We start from the raw sequence: 21,740 nt of genomic DNA on the forward strand, positions 1-21,740 counted from the left end.
GTCTTAAAACCGAACAGGTGGTCTCGCTACATTCAGCCAAAAAATCTTAATTTTCTGCCTTGTTTTGGGAAGACTTGACTGGTCACGGTCTCCTGTTACTAAAATTAATAGAAAATGGTTTAAAAAAAAAAAAAAAAGTTTCAAATGATGAAAGTGTTTAAAAAGAAGAAAAAAAACAATCCCATTCAGACATTTTTCACACAATTTTGGTGATTATTCTCCACATCATGTGCCCAGATGAACCTTGTCAGGTGGACAGGAAGTCATTTTTATGCTGTCATTATCACTGTGTGAAATTGTAACTGCATTTCAGTTCTGTATACGTTCATATCTGACGATGAATACAGCATTGCTCCCTGCCTCAGCAAAAAAATGACTGAGTTATCATGAACAGATAACTACACGTTTCAGCTCCATTCTAGTTACTCGTTTTTCTATAGTATACCTATGTTTATAGTTTTTCAGTTTACTGTGTCAAAGAAAGATTACAACCTGTGTTTGCAAACATTGCTGTAATTATGTGCAAATGTGGTTGAAAATTAAATTATAGTTGATTCAAACTTAAAATGCATCAATAGAGCTGCAGGGTCACTGATATGGAGTGGAGATTAGAAAGCTCACCAGCAAGTACATGCAAATCTAACAATGATTCAAGTGGCGTGTGAAGTGTATGTCATAAAATGGTGTGCCCATGGCCTTTATATCTCAATGTAGCTGAACTGACTCAAGGCAATTATCAGGCGGACCCTGTCCTATGACGCACACACACAAACACACACACATACAGTCTCTATAAAAGGTTTGGGATGGATAATTCTTTCTGGGTGTGACCGCCAACTCCAGGAATAACTATTATCTCGACGCAAAAACTCAAGATGCCAGCCGACTACAATGGACGGTGGGAGATGGTGAGCAATGAGAACTTTGAGGAGGTCATGAAAGCCCTGGGTAAGTGGCCTTTTATTTATGTCATTGCCTTCAATTTCCTTAATCTGGTGAATGGCAATAGAATGACAGAGGACAAGTCAAAAATAATTAAAAATAATAATAAAATAGACTAAATAAAAACATTAACATTTTTAATTTTATCCAGGCAATAAGGGAGACAAAGGATTTCTGAGTCAAAGAATTTTAGAGTTGCATCGTGTTGAAGATACTATAATCTTTTAACTATAAACCGCTACTTTTCCCCACACCTTGAACCCGACGAAACACTTGAATATTTGAAATCTACAGTATGACTGCATTCCATGAAGCAACACTGTAGGATTCCTCCTTTGTGCAAAATAGGCCACAGTAGTACACAAAAAGGAATACAAGTTTGTATGGGGTATAGGCTATTTTATGACATTTTATTGGCTTTTAGTTAAGTCTCATCAAAGGAACAACTCTTTGTGAACTTTAAACTCAGACCCATATGCACACAAATATTAACTGCAGCTGCAGGTTGATAAGGCTATGACTAGCCTGTTATTATAACTGTTATTATATCTCAACTTAGTTATTTTCCATCAATAATCATTCATTCCTTTTAAAAGTATTTTTTCCCATACCGTATTATCCTTTGCAAATCTAACAAAAATAACAGATCATCGTAATAAAAATGACCCAGAACTCAATTGTATAGTTTTACAATAGAGATGGAGTACGTATACACTAACATTTACACTTAAGTAGCACCTTTTACACATTAAGCTTCCAAAGCATACTGTGAATAAATGGAATCAGAATAAGTTTGTGTTCACAACACTCTAACATTGAAGTAATAAACTTGTCTCAACCAAGTGAATAACAAACTGACAATCAATCTTTCTTCATTCATGCAGATATTGACTTTGCCACCAGAAAGATCGCTTCCCATCTGCACCAGACAAAAGTCCTTGTTCAAAATGGAGACAAGTTTGAAACAAAGACATTGAGCACCTTCAGAAACTATGAAGTCAACTTTACAGTTGGGGTGGAATTTGAGGAGCAGACAAAGGGTCTTGACAACCGGAAAGTCATGGTAGGACAGCTGGCTAATTTGTGACCCTGTAATGCTTTTGTAAGCAAAGTCAGGAATGAGCGCTTATTGTTGCTCTAAGTAACAGGCGGGTTTGGATGCTTATATTTTTTTGTTTATGCAATGTCACAGACCCTGGTCACCTGGGATGGGGACAAACTGGTGTGTGTTCAGAAGGGAGAAAAAGAAAATCGTGGTTGGAAACACTGGATCGAGGGAGATCTGCTACATCTGGTAAGACAGAGAAATTAGAACCCCACTCCCCCTCTCCAAACTCAGGAAAAACATGAAAATGTTATTATGGTCATCTTCAGTGTCATAGAAAAATCAGGATCAAAACATGAAAAAGATAAAAACAAAATTTGTCTTCAATTCATTTCATTATTTTTTTTATCACGTTAATCTATGCATGAGGAAACAACAATAAAAGATGCTATGTTATCAGAAGATTATGGATAAAGATCTGATGGGTTATATAAGGGGAAAGGTCTGTTGCAATATATTATATTGTGGTCTAAAGGTTGGTGACCTTTCTTTTAGGAGATCCATGTGTTGGACAAAGTCTGCCACCAAGTGTTTAAGAAGGCCCAGTAAGAGGAACCCAAACTGCAAGCTGTCCACTGTTGCAAGACGCAACCTATTTAAAGTGTTTATATTAAAAGCTTATTCCTTCCATCATATTTGTTTTGTTTGATAGTTTAGTAGAAGAAAAATCATCATGCAATCATTACATCATTGGTTTTTGAGGGTCAATTTAGTGGCAAGTAGAGCTGAACGACATTGGAAAAACTGACATTGCAATTTTTTTGGGGGGAGGGGGGTTGCAATATATATTGCAATATTAAAATTAGATGAATTTTGACCAGACTTGAATAGCTGTTTGGGAAGACTTTGGTTGACTCAGACCACATTGTATTCATTAGAGATGTCCCGATCCAATCACATGATCGGAAATTGAGCCGATCAAGCCATTTTTCTGAGGATTGGATCGGGTGAAAGCAATAGGATTTTTATGTATTTATTTATTTAGTGTTTTTTTATTAAGTTTTCCTGCTTCACGCTCGTACAGCCTCTCACCATACCTCCTAAAAAAAAAAAAAAACAGTGCCCCGAACTGCTTTTCTTGATCACCAGTGCACTTGGTGTTTGGTATTTAAAGTTAACGATGATTGACAGGTTTGTAGCTCTGATCTGGTCGGAGATGCCTTGGTAGTTCTATGATCAAAGGCACAAATGCATTAATCATCATTAAGTTTGGTACAGTTTGAAGTGTACTGTGGCAATTATTCATTGTTCAAGTGAGAGGCTGTTCTCGGCAGTGTGAGCGTAAAAAAAAAAAAAAATGGTATGGGCTAAAGACTGTTTAGGCAGACTCTCAAAATCAGGTGACTTGGACTCAGACGCAAAAAGAGAGAAAGAAATCAGGACATCCCTAGTATTCATACTAACGATTAATCCAGGCTAATGGGTTAATCTGTGAATGATGAAGGCTGGTGTATATCAAAGGGATCCAGGAGGCCATGTCACAACACAGTTGCTTCTTTTATTAAGAAAAACAAAGTTTATATAATTAAAAAACAAAAAACAATTGCACGTCCAGCGATGGGACTATTGCGCATGTGCACATTGCAATGCTGATGTTCAAACGATATATTGTGCAGGCCTCGTAGTAAGAGAATTACTGTATAAAGGTCCAAATGTTCAATGCTTACTGTATTTTAGATTACAGAGAGTCTGTTAAACTGCTTCTCTTTTCTTGTATATTTCAGCGTGCGAGTGTTCAAACCCATTTACAAAGTCTCTTGGTCTTCTCCCTTCAAAGTGCAGATTCCTTAAAAGTCATCACTTACCATTCTAATCTCATCCATAACATCTCATCCTGAACTCCTTCACTTTCATTTAGGGCTGCAGCTATCGAATATTTTAGTAATCGAGTAATCGACTGAAAATTCTATCGATTAATCGAGTAATCGGATAAAACAAATATATTTTTAGGTGAAGAGCAATTATACATATACATGAGAAAACAAGACATTTCATCTAATCTTGAACCATTTTCAGTCAATCAATGTCTTTATTTTCGTTGTATATTGTTGAAAACAGCCAACAATTGCATCTCAGGTGTAACTAGAATAAAAAAAAAAAGACTAATTCACTGCTTTCACTCAAAAAACTTTTAGATCTTATTAATATATATATATATATATATATATATATATATATATATATATATATATATATATATATATATATATATATATATATATATATATATCTTACCTAAAAATGCCGTTACGCTTGATAACACACATCACTTAAAAGTTTTTTTCCCACGTGTTTCAATTGAATTTCTCATTGTGTCAAGCCATTTTTAAGTTCTAGTTAAGTTTTAAGTTAGTCTAAACTGTAAGTCCTGATAGGATTTTGAGTTTTTGCAGTGTTCAAAATAAATGTATGATACAGGCTGTATTGGAGCACATTAGGGACCAGTGCTACTTGGTGTTTTATCCAGAAATGACTACTGAGCTAAAATTGATAGTTAGCATGATTACGTTTTTATTTTACACCCTCATCACTCCACAATGCTATGTTATGTTAAAGCCTGTATGTAAGACACGTTAGCCACGCGACACGTTAGCCACGCATCGACAGTGGTCATAATTAATTGAAACCTAGCCCTCCGCAGGGCTAACGTTCCGTGAGCTAGTAGCGACAGTAACGTTAATCTTATTTATTAGCGCTTAGCGCTCTTTATTAGCGCTCTTTATTAGCGCTTAGCGCTGTACTGCTTTAAGATGGCGGCTGTTTACAAACGCTGCCCAGACGCGGCCGAGTCTGTCAATGCGCATCTAGTTCAACATACATGTGATCTCAATGAGACGCGCCAGACGCTGCCTGTTACCAATGTAGCATTGTGCGGGCTAGTATTTAGCAACGTCGGCGTCGTTTGTGGCGGCTGTCGGCTGCGGTAATTTTTTTTTTTTTCTTCCCTTCTTCCTCTCCGCACGTGACAGCGCGTTGTCCCGCATTAAAAGTAGTCCTAGCAAAACGTGATGCTGAGAGCTGTCAAAATAAACGATTACTCGAGGTGAATAAAATTACTCGGATCAGTTTTTAAACTCGAGTTGCTCGAGTACTCGTTTCAGCTCTACTTTCATTGATATTATTCATCCTAGCTGTCTGTATGTTTTCATTTCATTCTTTATTCATCACTGTCATTCACTTAGTTCCATTTCCAATCACCTCTGAAATCTTTTTCTAGTTTGATAAGACACATGGTTGCCCAACAAAACAGTCATGTATTGGATTCCTTTAACAGAAGTGCAGTAACAATTGCGAAATTATGAACACGTAATGACATATTGGCTTTGCCAGGCCTGGAGACAGAGTCAGAGGTAAAAAGACTTTTTTATTACAGTGATTTTAGTTTAATTAATTTATGTACACAAATATGTTGGGATTTCTTATCATAACTAGCATGCATTGTTTCTCCATGAACTTGTTAATTTACGGAGCACTTTATACGACAGAGACGGAGGTCTGCACACCATTTGCCTTTAAATGGGGCGCTAATTAGCTTGTCCTTTCGCTTGTAGTTATTTTCCTTTGGTGATTTGTAGAATTCCAAATGGTAACCGTCGATTATTAAGCAGTGCTGTTTGATACAGTCTGTTCATATGCCTGCAAGGCCAACTCGATGTAGCCAGACCTCTGGGATTCCTTCTGGGCATAGATCTGTTGAGACAGGTGTGTATATTTATTTAACATTATTCAAACTCATACTAAAAATGTTTATCTCGTCTCTGTAAAAGAAAGAAAACCCGCAAATACATACAAACTTCACTGTGACAATACCTGTATTTTACAGACTATGACACTGACATTATTACCAAGGAGTAAACATTACTCGCAGAGAAGCCAATGAGAGGTCACTTTTTAAGCATTTCCTAAAATGTATTTTGGCCCCTATAGATGAGCGAGAGAGTTTCTACCTTCTCATATTTGAAGGATGCCTTTCCCAGACTTGATATTCCGGCTTCCTTTACAATGCCCATGTTTGTCTATTGCCACGTTTACATGGAGCCAAATATTCCAATTACAATCGGAATATTTGTTCAAACCAAATAAATGTGTTCCATATAAACACCTCATTCGGAATGAACAGGCCCAAACCGAATGGAATTTCATTCCGATTCACAGAGGTGGAATATTCCTTTTCCCAAACCGATTAGAAGTAAAATTATATCATGTAAACAGGGAAGCGGAATGGTGTCTGGTTGCGTTCTTTCTGCGCATGCTCCGTACTGACGTGGTGACGTCACTCGGTGACGTAAGTAACGTCACTTGCAACATGGCTTCCAAGCACACGCACAGCGCACCCACACAACTTTTTAAATGAACAGCGTATCATTCTGAAGTTTTGTTTCCACTCGAAAAGTTAAAACAGCAGCTGATCTGACGATCGATCTCCATGTTTTGCAACGTGACGCTTTGTTTTGATTAATCTGCGCATGTCAGACGGCAGTTGTCAAACGTCCTTTCGGAATAAAGGCAGTCACATGTAAACGCTGGATCGGAATAGATGAAGTGACATGTAAACAGCTGATGTGAAATTTCCATTCGGAATGATTTGAATCGGTATGAATAAAAGTCAGCATGTAAACGTGGCTTATGTCAGGACTTTTCAGAATGGGCACAAATTTCCAGCCCTGAAAAAATGTTGCTTGGCCTTTTCAGGTCTAAAAAATGCAGTTATTTCTTACCTAAACAAACTATTTTTAAAAAATTAGGGCCTTTCAAATGATTAAAAAATTTAAATCAATTACAGCTTTAAAATTAATTAATTGTAATTAATCGCAATTCAAACCATCTATAAAATATGCCATATTTTTCTGTAAATTATTGCTGGAATGGAAAGATAAGTCACAAGACAGATATATACATTCAACATACGGTACATAAGTACTGTATTTGTTTATTATAACAAAAAAATCAACAAGATGACATTAACATTATTACCATTCTCTTAAAGCGATCCATGGATAGAAAGACTTGTAGTTCTTAAAAGATAAATGTTAGTACAAGTTATAGAAATTTTATATTAAAACCCCTCTTAATGTTTTCGTTTTATTCAAATTTGTAACATTTTCAATCAAAAAATAAACTAGTACAGTGTTTCCCCTAGGATTTTTTGAAGCTGTGGTGGTGGGCTGCATCGGAGTCGGACAGCCTCACCATGTCGTGCCACAGCGAATTTTTTTTTCTTCATTTTTTCCCCCAAGAAGAACCATAACAAAGATATATTTGAAATATTTCATTAGCCAGGCTAATGTTGTACCTCTCAGCTACAGTACATGTATGTAAAATGCGTAGCTGATTACAGCTACGTTACCCGATGTACTAATGCGAGTTTTTTTCTCGTGGCAATAGTACGACTTACATCTCGTAGTGACTCAGGGTTGGCAACCCAAACTGTTGAAAGAGCCATATTTGACCCCCCAAAAAACACAAAAAAAACTGATACAGTATGTCTGCAGCCACAAAAAATTAAAAGCCTTTTACAAGCCTTATAATTATCGATACTAGCTATATTAGCCTACTATAGAAATACGTAATTAGCCTTCATGATTAAATGTTTGTTTTCCCTGCAGTGGATCCTATAGAGAATGACGCACCACGTGACTACTCTGTTGTACTATGCCACCACAAGTTTAACTTCATTACAATATTAATGAATTGAAAGAATGTTTGTGTCATGTTTGTCCTCCTAGAAATCCTATTAAAACAAAAAAATATATTTCCCTCCCCCATCTTTTTCCATTAAAAAAAAAAAAAAAAAGCTCCGAAGCATCGCTAAAGAGCCGCATGCGGCCCGAGAGCCGCGGGTTGCAGACCACCGTCGTAGTCCTCCTTTTTCCTTTTATTTGACCCTCATAAGTACTACATTACCACAACAATAACAGTCCTTCTGTCAACTGACCCATTTAGAGCACTGGGGGAATTCTAATAGCCGTGTAAAGAGTTTTACTTGATTCGGTGAGAAGGTGAATAGTTTTTTCCCCGTTGTTCGTAAACTAAATTTCCACACAAAGGCACGTCGAGGTACCATTAACTTAGCAAGGAGAGGTATGAGAGTCATTTTTCGAGTGTCCCAGAGCTCGCGAAATTTGGGTGGGGGGGCGCATTTATCAAAGTTTTGTCAGCCGTAATTGTCTGAAGTTGGCGCGCCGGTGTTGTGCCGAAAAATAGCCACTCCACGTGAAATGTCCCCCCTGACGGGAGCGCCCACACGTCACTCGTACAAACAGCCTTTTCTTACCAATCGATGGACACAGAAACGACGTTCTTGTACCGTGAATATGTATCATTTTACTCTGCTTGAACTGATAAATCGTTTACTGTGACCAACGCTCTGAAAATAGAGCAAGGCTTTATTTTGGGCCCCGCCTCTCCGCAGTCTCTCAGCGCAAGTTAGTCAAAGTTTGCTTTCCGTCCAAGACGGCCGTCCACCGCTCACTTTCGCCGAAAAGTCCGATCCAAGTTATTGTAATGCCCCGGATATGGGCAAGAAGGAGAGAAGTCTGTATTTGCTTACCCACTTTATTGTGGTAACAATAATAAAGAAAAACAATAACAAAATAACAGCGGGCTGCTACAACATGCGACCGCTATCTCTCGCTATCTCGCTCGTTCTCCCATTCTTCCTACTCGTTCCCCTTGCGTCTCTTAAGGGGGGGCCTGCATAGTTACGAACATTAGGCTACAATACACAATGAATAGGTGTCCGCTGAACTCCTCCCACTCGGCTGCCGCTAGTTTGAAGCGGCCTTAAAAAAAATTTTTTTTTATTTAAATAAATAAATAAAATACATCTCATTTGCCAGGCGTGGCGGCTTTCATTTTAGTGTGGCGGTGCGCCACAATCTGTTGAATATAGGGGAATCCCTGAAATGCGTAGCTGATTACAGCTACGTTACCCGATGTACTAATGCGAGTTTTTTTCTCGTGGCAATAGTACGACTTACATCTCGTAGTGACTCAGGGTTGGCAACCCAAACTGTTGAAAGAGCCATATTTGACCCCCCAAAAAACACAAAAAAAACTGATACAGTATGTCTGCAGCCACAAAAAATTAAAAGCCTTTTACAAGCCTTATAATTATCAATACTAGCTATATTAGCCTACTATAGAAATACGTAATTAGCCTTCATGATTAAATGTTTGTTTTCCCTGCAGTGGATCCTATAGAGAATGACGCACCACGTGACTACTCTGTTGTACTATGCCACCACAAGTTTAACTTCATTACAATATTAATGAATTGAAAGAATGTTTGTGTCATGTTTGTCCTCCTAGAAATCCTATTAAAACAAAAAAATATATTTCCCTCCCCCATCTTTTTCCATTAAAAAAAAAAAAAAAAGCTCCGAAGCATCGCTAAAGAGCCGCATGCGGCCCGAGAGCCGCGGGTTGCAGACCACCGTCGTAGTCCTCCTTTTTCCTTTTATTTGACCCTCATAAGTACTACATTACCACAACAATAACAGTCCTTCTGTCAACTGACCCATTTAGAGCACTGGGGGAATTCTAATAGCCGTGTAAAGAGTTTTACTTGATTCGGTGAGAAGGTGAATAGTTTTTTCCCCGTTGTTCGTAAACTAAATTTCCACACAAAGGCACGTCGAGGTACCATTAACTTAGCAAGGAGAGGTATGAGAGTCATTTTTCGAGTGTCCCAGAGCTCGCGAAATTTGGGTGGGGGGGCGCATTTATCAAAGTTTTGTCAGCCGTAATTGTCTGAAGTTGGCGCGCCGGTGTTGTGCCGAAAAATAGCCACTCCACGTGAAATGTCCCCCCTGACGGGAGCGCCCACACGTCACTCGTACAAACAGCCTTTTCTTACCAATCGATGGACACAGAAACGACGTTCTTGTACCGTGAATATGTATCATTTTACTCTGCTTGAACTGATAAATCGTTTACTGTGACCAACGCTCTGAAAATAGAGCAAGGCTTTATTTTGGGCCCCGCCTCTCCGCAGTCTCTCAGCGCAAGTTAGTCAAAGTTTGCTTTCCGTCCAAGACGGCCGTCCACCGCTCACTTTCGCCGAAAAGTCCGATCCAAATTATTGTAATGCCCCGGATATGGGCAAGAAGGAGAGAAGTCTGTATTTGCTTACCCACTTTATTGTGGTAACAATAATAAAGAAAAACAATAACAAAATAACAGCGGGCTGCTACAACATGCGACCGCTATCTCTCGCTATCTCGCTCGTCCTCCCATTCTTCCTACTCGTTCCCCTTGCGTCTCTTAAGGGGGGGCCTGCATAGTTACAAACATTAGGCTACAATACACAATGAATAGGTGTCCGCTGAACTCCTCCCACTCGGCTGCCGCTAGTTTGAAGCGGCCTTAAAAATTTTTTTTTTATTTATTTAAATAAATAAATAAAATACATCTCATTTGCCAGGCGTGGCGGCTTTCATTTTAGTGTGGCGGTGCGCCACAATCTGTTGAATATAGGGGAATCCCTGTAGTAGCTCGCCATTGTTGATGTCAATAATTACACCATGCCCACTCATTGTGACACCCATAAAATCATTTGGACCCCAGCGCCAGCACAGGGCACCAAACACCAAAAAACAAGTAACAAGCGGACATTACACTGCTGTCATTTTAATCTGTTTGAGCGGGACATGTGTGTTAATTTTGTCAAATATTTTATCGTGATAAATTTAAAAAATTAATTACTGCCGGTTAACGCACTAATTTTGACAGCCCTAAAAAAATACATCGTCTTTGCAAAACATTACACTGAGGTTTTGGAATTTAGAGATCATATTCACATATGTACTTGATTTAGGTGTTGTTTTAACACCAGCAGTGTTAAGATCGCTCTCTGTGCATTGTCAATTAAGTGAGTTGAACACAGACACCCCTGGCAGAGTTAAATGTACTCCTAGCACAGTTAATCAGCCATACCCAGTTTAAGTGCATGTGTCAGGAAACAACTGTCAGCACTGCTCCAACTCCCAGTGTGTGTGTGGGTGTGTCAACATTCTGATTACAGGACTGGACAGATACTTAAGTGAACTTGGGACCAATTGTAGATTGTTCTGTTGATTGAACACCAGTACCTCAAGGGTATGGCAATTCAGCCAATTTGGCACCTCTTGGTCAATCGCCGTACCAACGTGACTAGGGATGGGAATTGATACGATTTTTACGATTCCGATTCCCTTATTGATATTGCTTAACGATTCAATTCTTTATCGATTCTCTTATTGATTCTAATTTGGGGAAAAGAAGAACAAACGTTTTGATTGGCATCGAGTTTGTTTAATCAGAAGTCACAACCTTACAAACTCACAACGAGGTCAAAAAAGGCCCAAGGTCTCAATGTTAGCTGTGGAAATAAGTGGCAAATACACAAGAATGTGTAACATTTTACTGAAACATTTTTCTAATAGAAAAATAAATGGTATATATTGGCATATAGGTCGTTCTGCCTTTGGCAATATGTGTTAAAGTGTATTATTTACCATTATATTGAAATGCATGCCTTTTAGTTTTTAGTGTGCTTTTATGCTCAAGTGGGGGCGCCATTGCAGAACGTGCTCAAGTGAAGAAGAGCGCACTTACACGCGAAGAAGTGCAGCTACAAAGCATCTAAGCGAGAGAGCGAGTTAGTGAGAGAGGGAAACACTGCTACGAGCCTACGTTCTTTGTTAATGTTTGTAAAATATCTACAGAGGCAACGCCTGTATGTATCATCTTTTGTGTTGTTGTTGTTCTTGTGTTTTTCCAGTAGCGACTGGACACTTAAATCCAGTTGTGTACTGGTTTGAACGATGTGCTAATCCTAGCAAACGCATGCTAACCGTTTGTGTTATTACAGTATTAGCAACTAATCATCGCCGATTTATGTTGATGCGAACCTGTTTGTTATTGGGGATGAAATTGATTTGTTTCATTTCTATTTTTAGTTTCACTCTTCAAGTGATTGCTGAATAAAGTCAGCAAATTATACCAACGTCTTCTGCATCGTCATTTGGGAGTTTAGCTAGCTGTATAGCCAGGACTGAGTCTTAGCATCTCGGTGAGGACAGTACAGTCGTATCCCCTCCCGATACAGTTATCTCCACCTTGCAATGACTGCAAGTCGCTTTGTTGTGATTTTTCCTCGTGAAGTGAAGACACACTTTCGAGCGTTTGAACCTACGTGCTGTCATTGCTATGTTTACGGCTGCAGTGCTCATGCTAAACCATCGTAACCTTTCATTTTCACCCTCTTTCCTGAAGTGTAGCTAAACTTTGGAGCGAGTGGTTCTTGGCGCCATGCTAGTTTGATGTCTGGACAACAAGACACGTCACGTCACGTGATGACGCAAAACGCGTCTTTAGGAATCGTTAAAGGGATCGTTAAGGCTTTTTCATTGTGATGTCGAGGCCTCGATACACTAGGAACCGGTTCGGAATTGGAATCGGATTTCGATTCCCCTCCCTAAACGTGACGCTGCTATTGGTGTGTTCGCGGGCGCCAAAACTTGTGGGTGAAGTGAACCCACTACTGGAAATAGTTTTTTCTGTAAATAGGTGGGGTGTGTTCGTTTGAATAAAGGGTGTGTAAAAAATGAGCTTGACTCCTATGCTTACTTAACGATGCAAAGACCCTCTGTTACCGATAGCGACTGCCACAGTGTCACATCACAATGAAGAATTAAAATCAACACTTCAATTGAAAGAAAAAAAAACAAAAACACAAACAAAAAACAATTTAGTATTAAAAATGCAGTTTCATGCATCATAAAACATCACCAAGAATGTTAAAAAGAAACAATCAGAGTGAAAAGGAGTACCACAATTAAATTTTGTGTTAAAACTACTTTAATTTGTTATGAAACAACACTGACAGTGTCATATATTTAACACAATTAATGAGTTAAAATATCAACACTTTCTAAAGGAACTAACTCCTAGAGAACTATAAAAACTCAGAAAAAGTGCTGCATTTAATTATACCCGAGTTATATTAACAGTCGTGATTTTGCTGTGTAGATATAGTTTTTAAATGTGGAAACAAGCATTCCTACTTAGTGACAGATCATCCATTTGGTACTGTAGCACATTCACTATTAACAGTGAACCGTTTCGGTTTTGCATGTTCGATTCACTTGCTTCCAGTTTTTGGTTATTTTCTATGCAGTCCCCCCCCCCCCCCCCCCCCCAAAATCTATTATTAACGCAATCTAATCGCCCCGTGCAGAACTGAAATCCTGGGGAGTTCCCGCACGTACGCCTTAAGTGCCAGGCATCATTGACCAAGAAGGCTGCGGACAAGAACCTTGCAAGCCAGACAAGCAAGAAGCCTGAGCTAGAAGATCCTCCTACATTTTTTTCCAGACAGATTCCCTGTCACACATACCAAAGGACAAAGACAAGTAATAAATCCAAAGTTGAGAGTCGACATTGCTCCACAGAGATGATGTATGTTGCAGAAAACCTGTCTGTTAACCCACTAAACGGCAACATCGGACAATGAATCTACACCACAGAAAGTCAGCTGATATTGTCACTGCATAAAACAGGCCAAAACTTCTGACACTGGGCAGAAGATTTTGCTATTTAGCAATTGGAACTAGAGCCGGTCGGTATACCGAAAATTTACCGTTACCGAAATTCTTCACGATGACCGGCGTAATTTTGACCATGTCGGTAAATTTGGTAATTTAATAAAATATGAAAATATGGTCTTTTCATCCCGCTTGGTTATCAGGAAATCAAACAAACAGAAGCCCGGTAGGCTAACGTTAGCAGCTAACGCTACAAGCAAAAGTGATGAGTAAGGCTTAAGGGAGCTTCGCCAAAACTTTCACCCGACATTATGTAGGCTCTTGATGGCCCGCAGATGGGCTTTCACCTGCTTTCCTCCCTGGTTGTCACGATTTTAGGAGAGGGTGCTTTCTGTGCTTGTTACTGGTAGCCAGGCCCCGGGCTAATGCGAGCGGCTAACGCTACAAATTAACGTGATGAGTCGGATAGCGGTTCTAACCTTGTCAAAACGGCTGAACTAAATGAGGGGATTGGGCACGAACTGCATCTAGCAATCAGTATGTCGCGTTATTTTGTATCTGTGTGTGTGTGTGTGGGTGTGTGCGTGCGTGTGATTTCTCTGATAGCTTTTATGATGGTAAAGCATTCAGCATAAAGTATAATCCGACAGTGAAGCCTATAATATGACCGTTTAATGGCCACACCTATTTTTATGTATGTGCTTGCTTGCACAGTCGTCGTATTGATTTATATAATGTTGTACATTGTTCAAGTCATACAAGCTGTTATAAATGTTCATTTGAATTCTTATTGTTTACAAGAAATTTTTATATACTTAATGTTTAGACTACATGTACAATTGTTAAATTGAAAGCTGGTAAATAAATCAACGAGAAACGGTTAATTAGTATATCACTCATTGATTCAGATTTTCAAATTATATTACAGTCCGCTTGGGGGAATTTATTGTCATTTATCGTTATCGAGGTAAATCTGCTCAATTTACCGTGGTACGTACTTAAGGCCATAACTCTTTGTTTCCAAACAGTGTTCTTTTCTTTGTATTTGTGTCCCAGCCAAAAGTTTTGGTATGCTGGTTGACAAAAAAAAAAAAACAAACAAACATTAACATCACTGAGAAGACTTAAAAATGATGAGACTGAAATTAGCCAAAACGAAATTGAAAAGCCAAAATGATTTTACAAAATGTTCATATGCCAGTAAAAAATTACTTTTTTATTATATACAGTGTAAGTAGCACCCTGGAAAGGACGACAACATATGCACCTAACCATGATTAATCATTATGTCAGTGTTCTCACCTTGAGAAGGTCAGTATCTGTGGCCTGATGTCTAGAAGCCTCCAGGGCCGACTCGCTGTGAGGGTGGACCAGGTGGAAGAGGGACACAAGGCTTACTGCATCCTGCACTCTGAATCACACAAAACTGTTTGTGTTACTGTGTATAATGGTAAAGGACTCACATTTCCTCGAAAACAATAAATACGGCAACCTAATATGGGTCGCACATTTTTAATATTCAGAATTAAATATTAATACTACTCCACTTGATGTTTTGAAAGCGTGGCAACACCTGGAGATTAAACTAGGATTCATTTCATTTGACTTCACGAAAACCCTCCATTGTCTACAATGTACTGAAATTATTACTGAAACTACTCGGGAGAGAAAATGCAGCATATTTTGGATACGATTACCTCTGAATTGAGGAAATTAAAATTGTGGCACAATAAAAAAAAATTAGTCATAAACCTTAATAAACAAAAATAATAAAATTAGTAAATGCTAAAAAATGTGACCAAGTAGTAAAAATAGAGAGAGATTAAATTCCTACGGGTAATTGGTGACTACAAAATCCGATGGAATCCTCACAACAAAGATATAAGATCCAAACTATCATATCTTGGCAAAAGTGAAACATTTCCTCAAACAGAAATCATTGCACAATCTGTACTCCTCTGTAGTATTACCATAATGTAATTATTGTTGAGAGGTCTGGGGAAAACAACCACAGGACTACTCTAAACCACGACCTTTGTTTATGTTTAAGGTGGGGGGGGGGGGGGGGGGGGGGGGATGAGACGAGCAGTCTATAATGTGGGATACCTTCACCAAACAAATGCACTGTTTCTGCAATCTAAAAGTATTATTTTTCAAAATAAATAAAAAGGAAAAAAAAAGACAAAACACTTCTACTATGGCAAAATTGTCTGTTTTTTAAAGTCTTCGACAGAGAGGGAGACTGCACTGCCAGTGCCCGTTCCTTGAAGGGGAGGGGCAGGAAATGTCACTGACCACAGCTTTCTAGCTTTATTTGATATCTCGGTGTTCCTTGCTGTCGGATGCTATAATGTTAAAACTAAAGTTTTCTTGAACTATTATGATATGCACTCATTTGGTGGCCCAAATCAAATATCACCCAAACGCTATATGGAATTAATAATACAACATCGAAGTGTACTCACAATTCCTTTTTCAACATGTCCACAATGAGGCCATCAATCCTGCGAGCATTGACTAGGTACCAAGCCATTCCTCCAAAGTGCCGGGTAGAATGAAGAAACTCATATTTCCCATGTTTGTCCAGATCCTCATAGGTGGCAGCATGCACCTGACACAAATGTTAAAGGCAAGCAATTCAATCTCAGAAACATTATTTACTTTAATGTAGTCTAGGAGATGGAGCTCAGTAAGTGAGCAGGGAAACTCATCTTACTTTGATATACTGTGAGGAGTCAGGTTCAAATTGGACCAGACAAAGGTCCAATACATCCTCATGACGGTCTTGCGAGAACACCATCTAATAGATAAATTGAATGCATTAAAACTTAAAAGCAAGAGATGGAATTTTTTTAAATTGTTACAACCCTAGGCAGAAATTAGTATCTTAGATGTCTGTCGGGATGTTAGGATGAAGCCCCATGAAGCACACTTTCAGCCAACAATGCCTGTACATATTTATAAATATTCATTTACCCAATGATCCCATATAGAGGTCAAATTGTAGAATTGCTCATGCGTGTGGACCATCACAGGACCATCACGTTGAAAAATATATGACAAAATTATTCACCCAAGGATTGTGACCACCATGAAACACAGGATTGGGTAAAGGAATGTGCTTGTGTTACATTGTAGTAGTGGTTGTAAATAAAAAAACGAAAATCAAAACACTAAATGTCTATTCTACACGAGTGGACCATGAGTAATTTTGCCATAGTGAATTCCTCTGTTGTGAATAAAATTTTATTTAAACGATTGACTTTTATGAGACAAACCTTGTTGTTACGGATGAGGTCGAATAAAAACTCCCAAACCGGGGAATACTTCTTTTTGGCTCCGCCCATTGGTCCAACTTTAAAACGTGCAAAATGCAAATATCGCCAGTAGAAAGAAAAACGACACAAGATGTGCGAGGGACTCCATAGTGTGTAGCTGCGCCTTTTGTGGTTCAAATGACACGCGGTCTAACCCAAACCAGCGAACCACTTCCTGAATCAGTCAGGTTCTACAGTGCTTCAGGAAAATGCGAAGGTAAATGCGCACGCATGGATTAAAGTTGGAATAAAAATAATAATTTGACTGAAACTTTTTTTAAACATAGCTGAGACTAAACATTGGGGGAGACAATATTGTCGAGGTGCTACATTCAGTTTAGGTAAATCAATCGATTTTTATTAATAGGACATTTACAATGACGTTTTCAGTATAACAATACTATACTTCAATAACTTATACAATAATAAAACAAGGAAAAGTGCTGTTGCTGCTCAATTGCAAATTAAGGTTTATAATAATACAGCCTAATTATTGAAGCTGAATCAGAAACCTAAAACCCAACACAGGGCTGTAACTTCACAACAAACCTAAAATACAAAAACCATGACAAAAACAACTATCACTAATGTTTGTAAAATTCCCTGCCTACGAATTTCCATCACTAAAACGGAGAACTTAATCCAGGCTTCGACCATATTTCGTTTTGTGGCTGCACTGATTATTCAACACATACTTCGAAGTTCATTTCGCCCATGACTACTTAATAGGCAGTATGAGCCACAGTGAGACTTGAAACCAAACTGATACTGTATATCACACAGCCGTTTCTAACCTTTAGGTTCTCGTCATTGAAGAGAAGAGGTGGTGCGATTTTCCGGCCATCCTTAGGGAAGTACACCTGAATGAGCCGGTCTCTTTCTTCCCAGGTGGCTTTTCTCAGAGTGCCGTCTGTCTCCCTGACAACTATGAACCTTTCCTGAGGGGAAAAGAAACAGGTTTTTCCATAAAGAATTAACACTAGGTGAAAGAAAAAAATATAATGCCATATTGAACATAATATTTTCTGTTCATGTCTGAAATACTTTTGTTTTGATTAAATAATACACTGAGAAATCTCTATAATTTTTTTATAGAAAATAGAAATACAAATGTTTAGAGGTGTGCAAAATTTTCGATTCTTAGATTATTCGCGATTCGGCCATGGAAGATTCAAGAACGATTCACAAACATCCAAATTCTGATTATTGAAATATGTCAAGTAAAGTGGAACTTCAGTCAGCCCGGTCTCCGGGACGCAGTGAGGAACGGAATGGACCGAGAGTAAACATCATGCTTTTCATCACCCGGGTAATGCTCAACTCACAGCTCTGGCTCAACTTATGCCGCTAGATAAAAAAACTAAAATACCTGACTGCTGCCGACAGCCGCTACAAACTACGTCCACATAATGCTACCATAGATATCTTATGCATATAGAACTAGATGCAAAATGACAGACTCAGCAGCGTTAGAACATGTGAACAGAACTGGATGCGAAATGACATGCTGGCGTTTGTATACAGCCGCCATCTTAAAGCAGTAGACTTCTCTGAAAGGCTGGTGTAGGGAACCTTCCGAGCGAACCTAATTAACTTTTTATCTAAAATACTCCTAAATCGGCAAAATCTTGACTTGAATCTATCTCTAAAACAGTTTTAAAACTTTCACATGTCCAAAGTAGAAGGGAAATTATGGAATAACGGGAGCAATTTTAACAGCTTTAACAGATGATTCATCACATTAAATTAATTGAATGTAGTTTAAAGCTGCTGATACAGAATGGGGATTTGAGTATTTTATTTACTGTTTTGAACTGTTAACTTGAAACTGAAATAGTTGTTTATTTAAGCTTGAGAGGATTTTTGTACAATTTTTGTTACCAATGTACGAAACATTAGAAGCAGCTAAGCGCGGGGGTGCATCAATAATCGATCTATAATCGAATTGTAGCCTCTGAATCGTAATCCTAATCCAGTGCTTCTCAATTATTTTCTGTTACGCCCCCCCATGCAAGACGTATATGTTTCGCGCCCCCCCAAACTCTCTGCCGCCACTGTAAATAGTATTATTTGTCTATAAAATTACTATTATAAATACGCATCTGCCTAACATTGTGTCCTTTTTTCTAATAAAGAAAAAAAGTAACATAGATCAACTTATAATAAAGTATAACTTTATTAACATTGTTTTGTTTGTAACAGACAAGACTTGACGTGCATCAATTTGCCTGAATTAAAAAAAAAAAAAAAAAAAAAGTCACATTCAAACTGTAAAAATACACTCAAGGTACATTTTTGACCATTTGATACAGAAAAATAAAATGTAATAAAATCCGTAAATAATAACAAATTCAAATTGATTAGAAACATTCACTCATGAGGACAATACGCCAAAAAATTTGACCGAAAAAACAAAAATGAATAAAGGAAAAAAAGATTGTCCTTGGACAGAAGGACAGTTTTTATTTTTGCTGCTCACACTCAGTATTACCTCCTTTGCAATGGTGTGGAGTCATTTTGCAATGAGCATGCTAACAATGCTCACTGGTTTACTGATATAACACTGACAAAGCAGGACTATTGTTGGCAATATTTGGCACGTTTTCGCTGAAAAACAATCAAGCGGCTTATCAATGAGATTGGGGTCGAATGTCTTTAAGTGGCGTCTTAATTGATTTGGCTTCTGGCAGTCCGCTATAATTATTTTTAGACACAGTAAACAGTAGTCTTTCCTCATCACACACTGTATTAAAAGTCAAAGCTAAAATAAAAACGGCACGAAAAAAGCGCATTCTCGGCGGCCGTGGTAGAACCGTAGGTGAGGGCGGTCGTCGTGACGATCCCAAGCCGAAAATGGCACTTCTCGGGCGGCGTCGTGAGAACCGGACAAGACAGTGGGTCGCTGCATGAGTGAGTCCGGTCGGAAAACGGCTTTCGACAACGGCGGCGGCGCACTGCTCTTCATATCTGTTTTCTGTGTGCTGAGTGCTCTTCCTTAGTTCAAAAATACTGCACGCACTCTGAAAATGAGAGCGCCACTGCCACCCACTGAGTGGATGTGCAACTACACTTTATTCCAGTCCGGCAAAAAAAAAAGAAAAAAGCATGTTCCCCGAGGACACATGCGCCCCCCCCTGGCATCGCTCTGCGCCCCCCCAGGGGGGCGCACCCCACTATTTGAGAAGTACTGTCCTAATCCAATTGTTAGGTGCCCAAAGATTCCCACCTCTACAACTGATTGCTGCAATTTAAGTGGAACTGCTTTACATCATATAATTCGGCGAGCAATTTCTTATATTTAGCATCGTTCTTTATATTTAGCATCATTCTGAATTTTATTGTATTGTATTGTAGTTTTATGAAATGTATAATAATAATGTTCCTTTTTATTGTTTTGTTTTCCTAATGAAGCTGAGTGTACTTACCCTGTGTGGAATGTTGTAAGTAATGTCCGTGAAAACATATTTAGCTGTGTCCATGCCTTCCAGAATCTTGTCCACAGACAGTACATCACTGATGGGCTTCCTTTCAGGTAAAACAGGCGGCATTTGCAAAAGATTCTGAGCCTTCTGTGTGGCCAACTTCACCGCCTGGAAGCACACCACCGTGACTGAGTAACACATCACTTATCACTTAAAATAAGGCTCATTGTGACTGAATGCACCTGCTCCAGCTGTTCATCAGTCATGAGTTTGTACACAGGCGGCTTCAGTTCTTGTTTAAGTGGTCGGAAAACCTTCTGCAAGTCCAGACCCGTTATCCTGGTGAGAATGTCCTGCACAACTGGATCTGTGAACTGGGGTTTTGCATTGTTTTGCACTGAGGAGAAGAATATGGGAACTATTACTTCACGCACTGACGAGACAAGGTGATCAGTTTCCTAAGATGGCCTAAAACGAGTAGGGTTTATTTTTAGCCGTCTTAAACATTATCAACGCAAAACTGCCCCTTTCAGTGAGATTTTCTGATAAGCAAGTAAAAATGTTGTAAAAAATATATGCAACACGAGGTAACGACTGCGTACACTTAACGACAGAGAATAAGGCAGAAGCAGCGGTCGGTGGTGCAAAATAATTTGTAGAAAAAATCGGAATGGGGATAATATCTACTTGCGACACAACACAAGGTCAGCTTGACATCGTTTATTAAATTACATGTAATAAAATACAGAGTAAATATATACATACCAGTGTCTTGGGGATCGCCGCAAAAAGTCCTAGTGCTACATTTAACTAGCCTGTTTTTGCTTCTTTGAACATTTTGCAACCAAGAGAATCCTCGAAGTAAGCCCCGTGCTCTGCCGAGCGCCGCCATAATTATTTCTTCTTCGTGCATTAGTCTTCTTCTTCGCTTAAGCCATGCGACGCAACAGATAGTTATTGTTACATCACTGCTACCCTCTGTTGTGGAGGAGAACAACCATTCCGCAGACAGAATCATGAAAAATATGCTTCAAAAGGAAATGATGAAGAAGTAAATAAAATGTAATATGAGAAAATAAAGAAATTCTCATAGGGGTTCCACTGGGCTGTAAGTAAAATTTGAGTTTTGGGACGTCTATTTCTGTTTATGACACTATGATCATTCAGTCATTTGGACGGTGCATTTACCTACTGTATTTTCATCATGTTTACTGTTTTATTTGTTTGTTTGTTTGTTTGATGGTTTGTTTGTTTGTTTGTTTGTTTGTTTGTTTGTTTGTTTGTTTGTTTTTAAGAGGAAACAAAGGAAAACTAAGGTCAAAAGTTATAGCACCGCGCCACCCCTGTTTGAAAATTGGTTTTAATTTCTATTTTAAAGCTCATGTAGTTCAACTCCAATTAATAGTTTGAAATGGACAAACTAAAA

General features: G+C 38.7%; 2 protein-coding genes across 2 annotated transcripts; one reads left to right on the forward strand and one right to left on the reverse strand.

Moving 5' to 3' along the window:
- The first annotated feature begins 834 nt into the window (after nucleotides 1-834).
- rbp2a (retinol binding protein 2a, cellular) lies at nucleotides 835-2,674 on the forward strand. Its single transcript, XM_057839270.1, has 4 exons — nucleotides 835-948; nucleotides 1,827-2,005; nucleotides 2,135-2,236; nucleotides 2,543-2,674. Exons 1-4 carry the CDS (start codon nucleotides 876-878, stop codon nucleotides 2,594-2,596), a joined length of 408 nt encoding a protein of 135 aa, XP_057695253.1. The 5' UTR covers nucleotides 835-875; the 3' UTR covers nucleotides 2,597-2,674.
- A 2,475-nt stretch (nucleotides 2,675-5,149) lies between these two features.
- mrps22 (mitochondrial ribosomal protein S22) lies at nucleotides 5,150-21,230 on the reverse strand. Its single transcript, XM_057838054.1, has 8 exons — nucleotides 21,080-21,230; nucleotides 20,557-20,711; nucleotides 20,318-20,482; nucleotides 17,687-17,830; nucleotides 16,292-16,375; nucleotides 16,041-16,186; nucleotides 14,878-14,986; nucleotides 5,150-5,737 (listed from the first exon to the last, which is right to left on the reverse strand). Exons 1-8 carry the CDS (start codon nucleotides 21,225-21,227, stop codon nucleotides 5,648-5,650), a joined length of 1,041 nt encoding a protein of 346 aa, XP_057694037.1. The 5' UTR covers nucleotides 21,228-21,230; the 3' UTR covers nucleotides 5,150-5,647.
- Between the last annotated feature and the right edge of the window lie 510 nt (nucleotides 21,231-21,740).

The sequence above is a fragment of the Corythoichthys intestinalis genome, chromosome 6, assembly GCF_030265065.1.
Source record: "Corythoichthys intestinalis isolate RoL2023-P3 chromosome 6, ASM3026506v1, whole genome shotgun sequence".
In the NCBI taxonomy this organism is placed as follows: Eukaryota; Metazoa; Chordata; class Actinopteri; order Syngnathiformes; family Syngnathidae; genus Corythoichthys; species Corythoichthys intestinalis.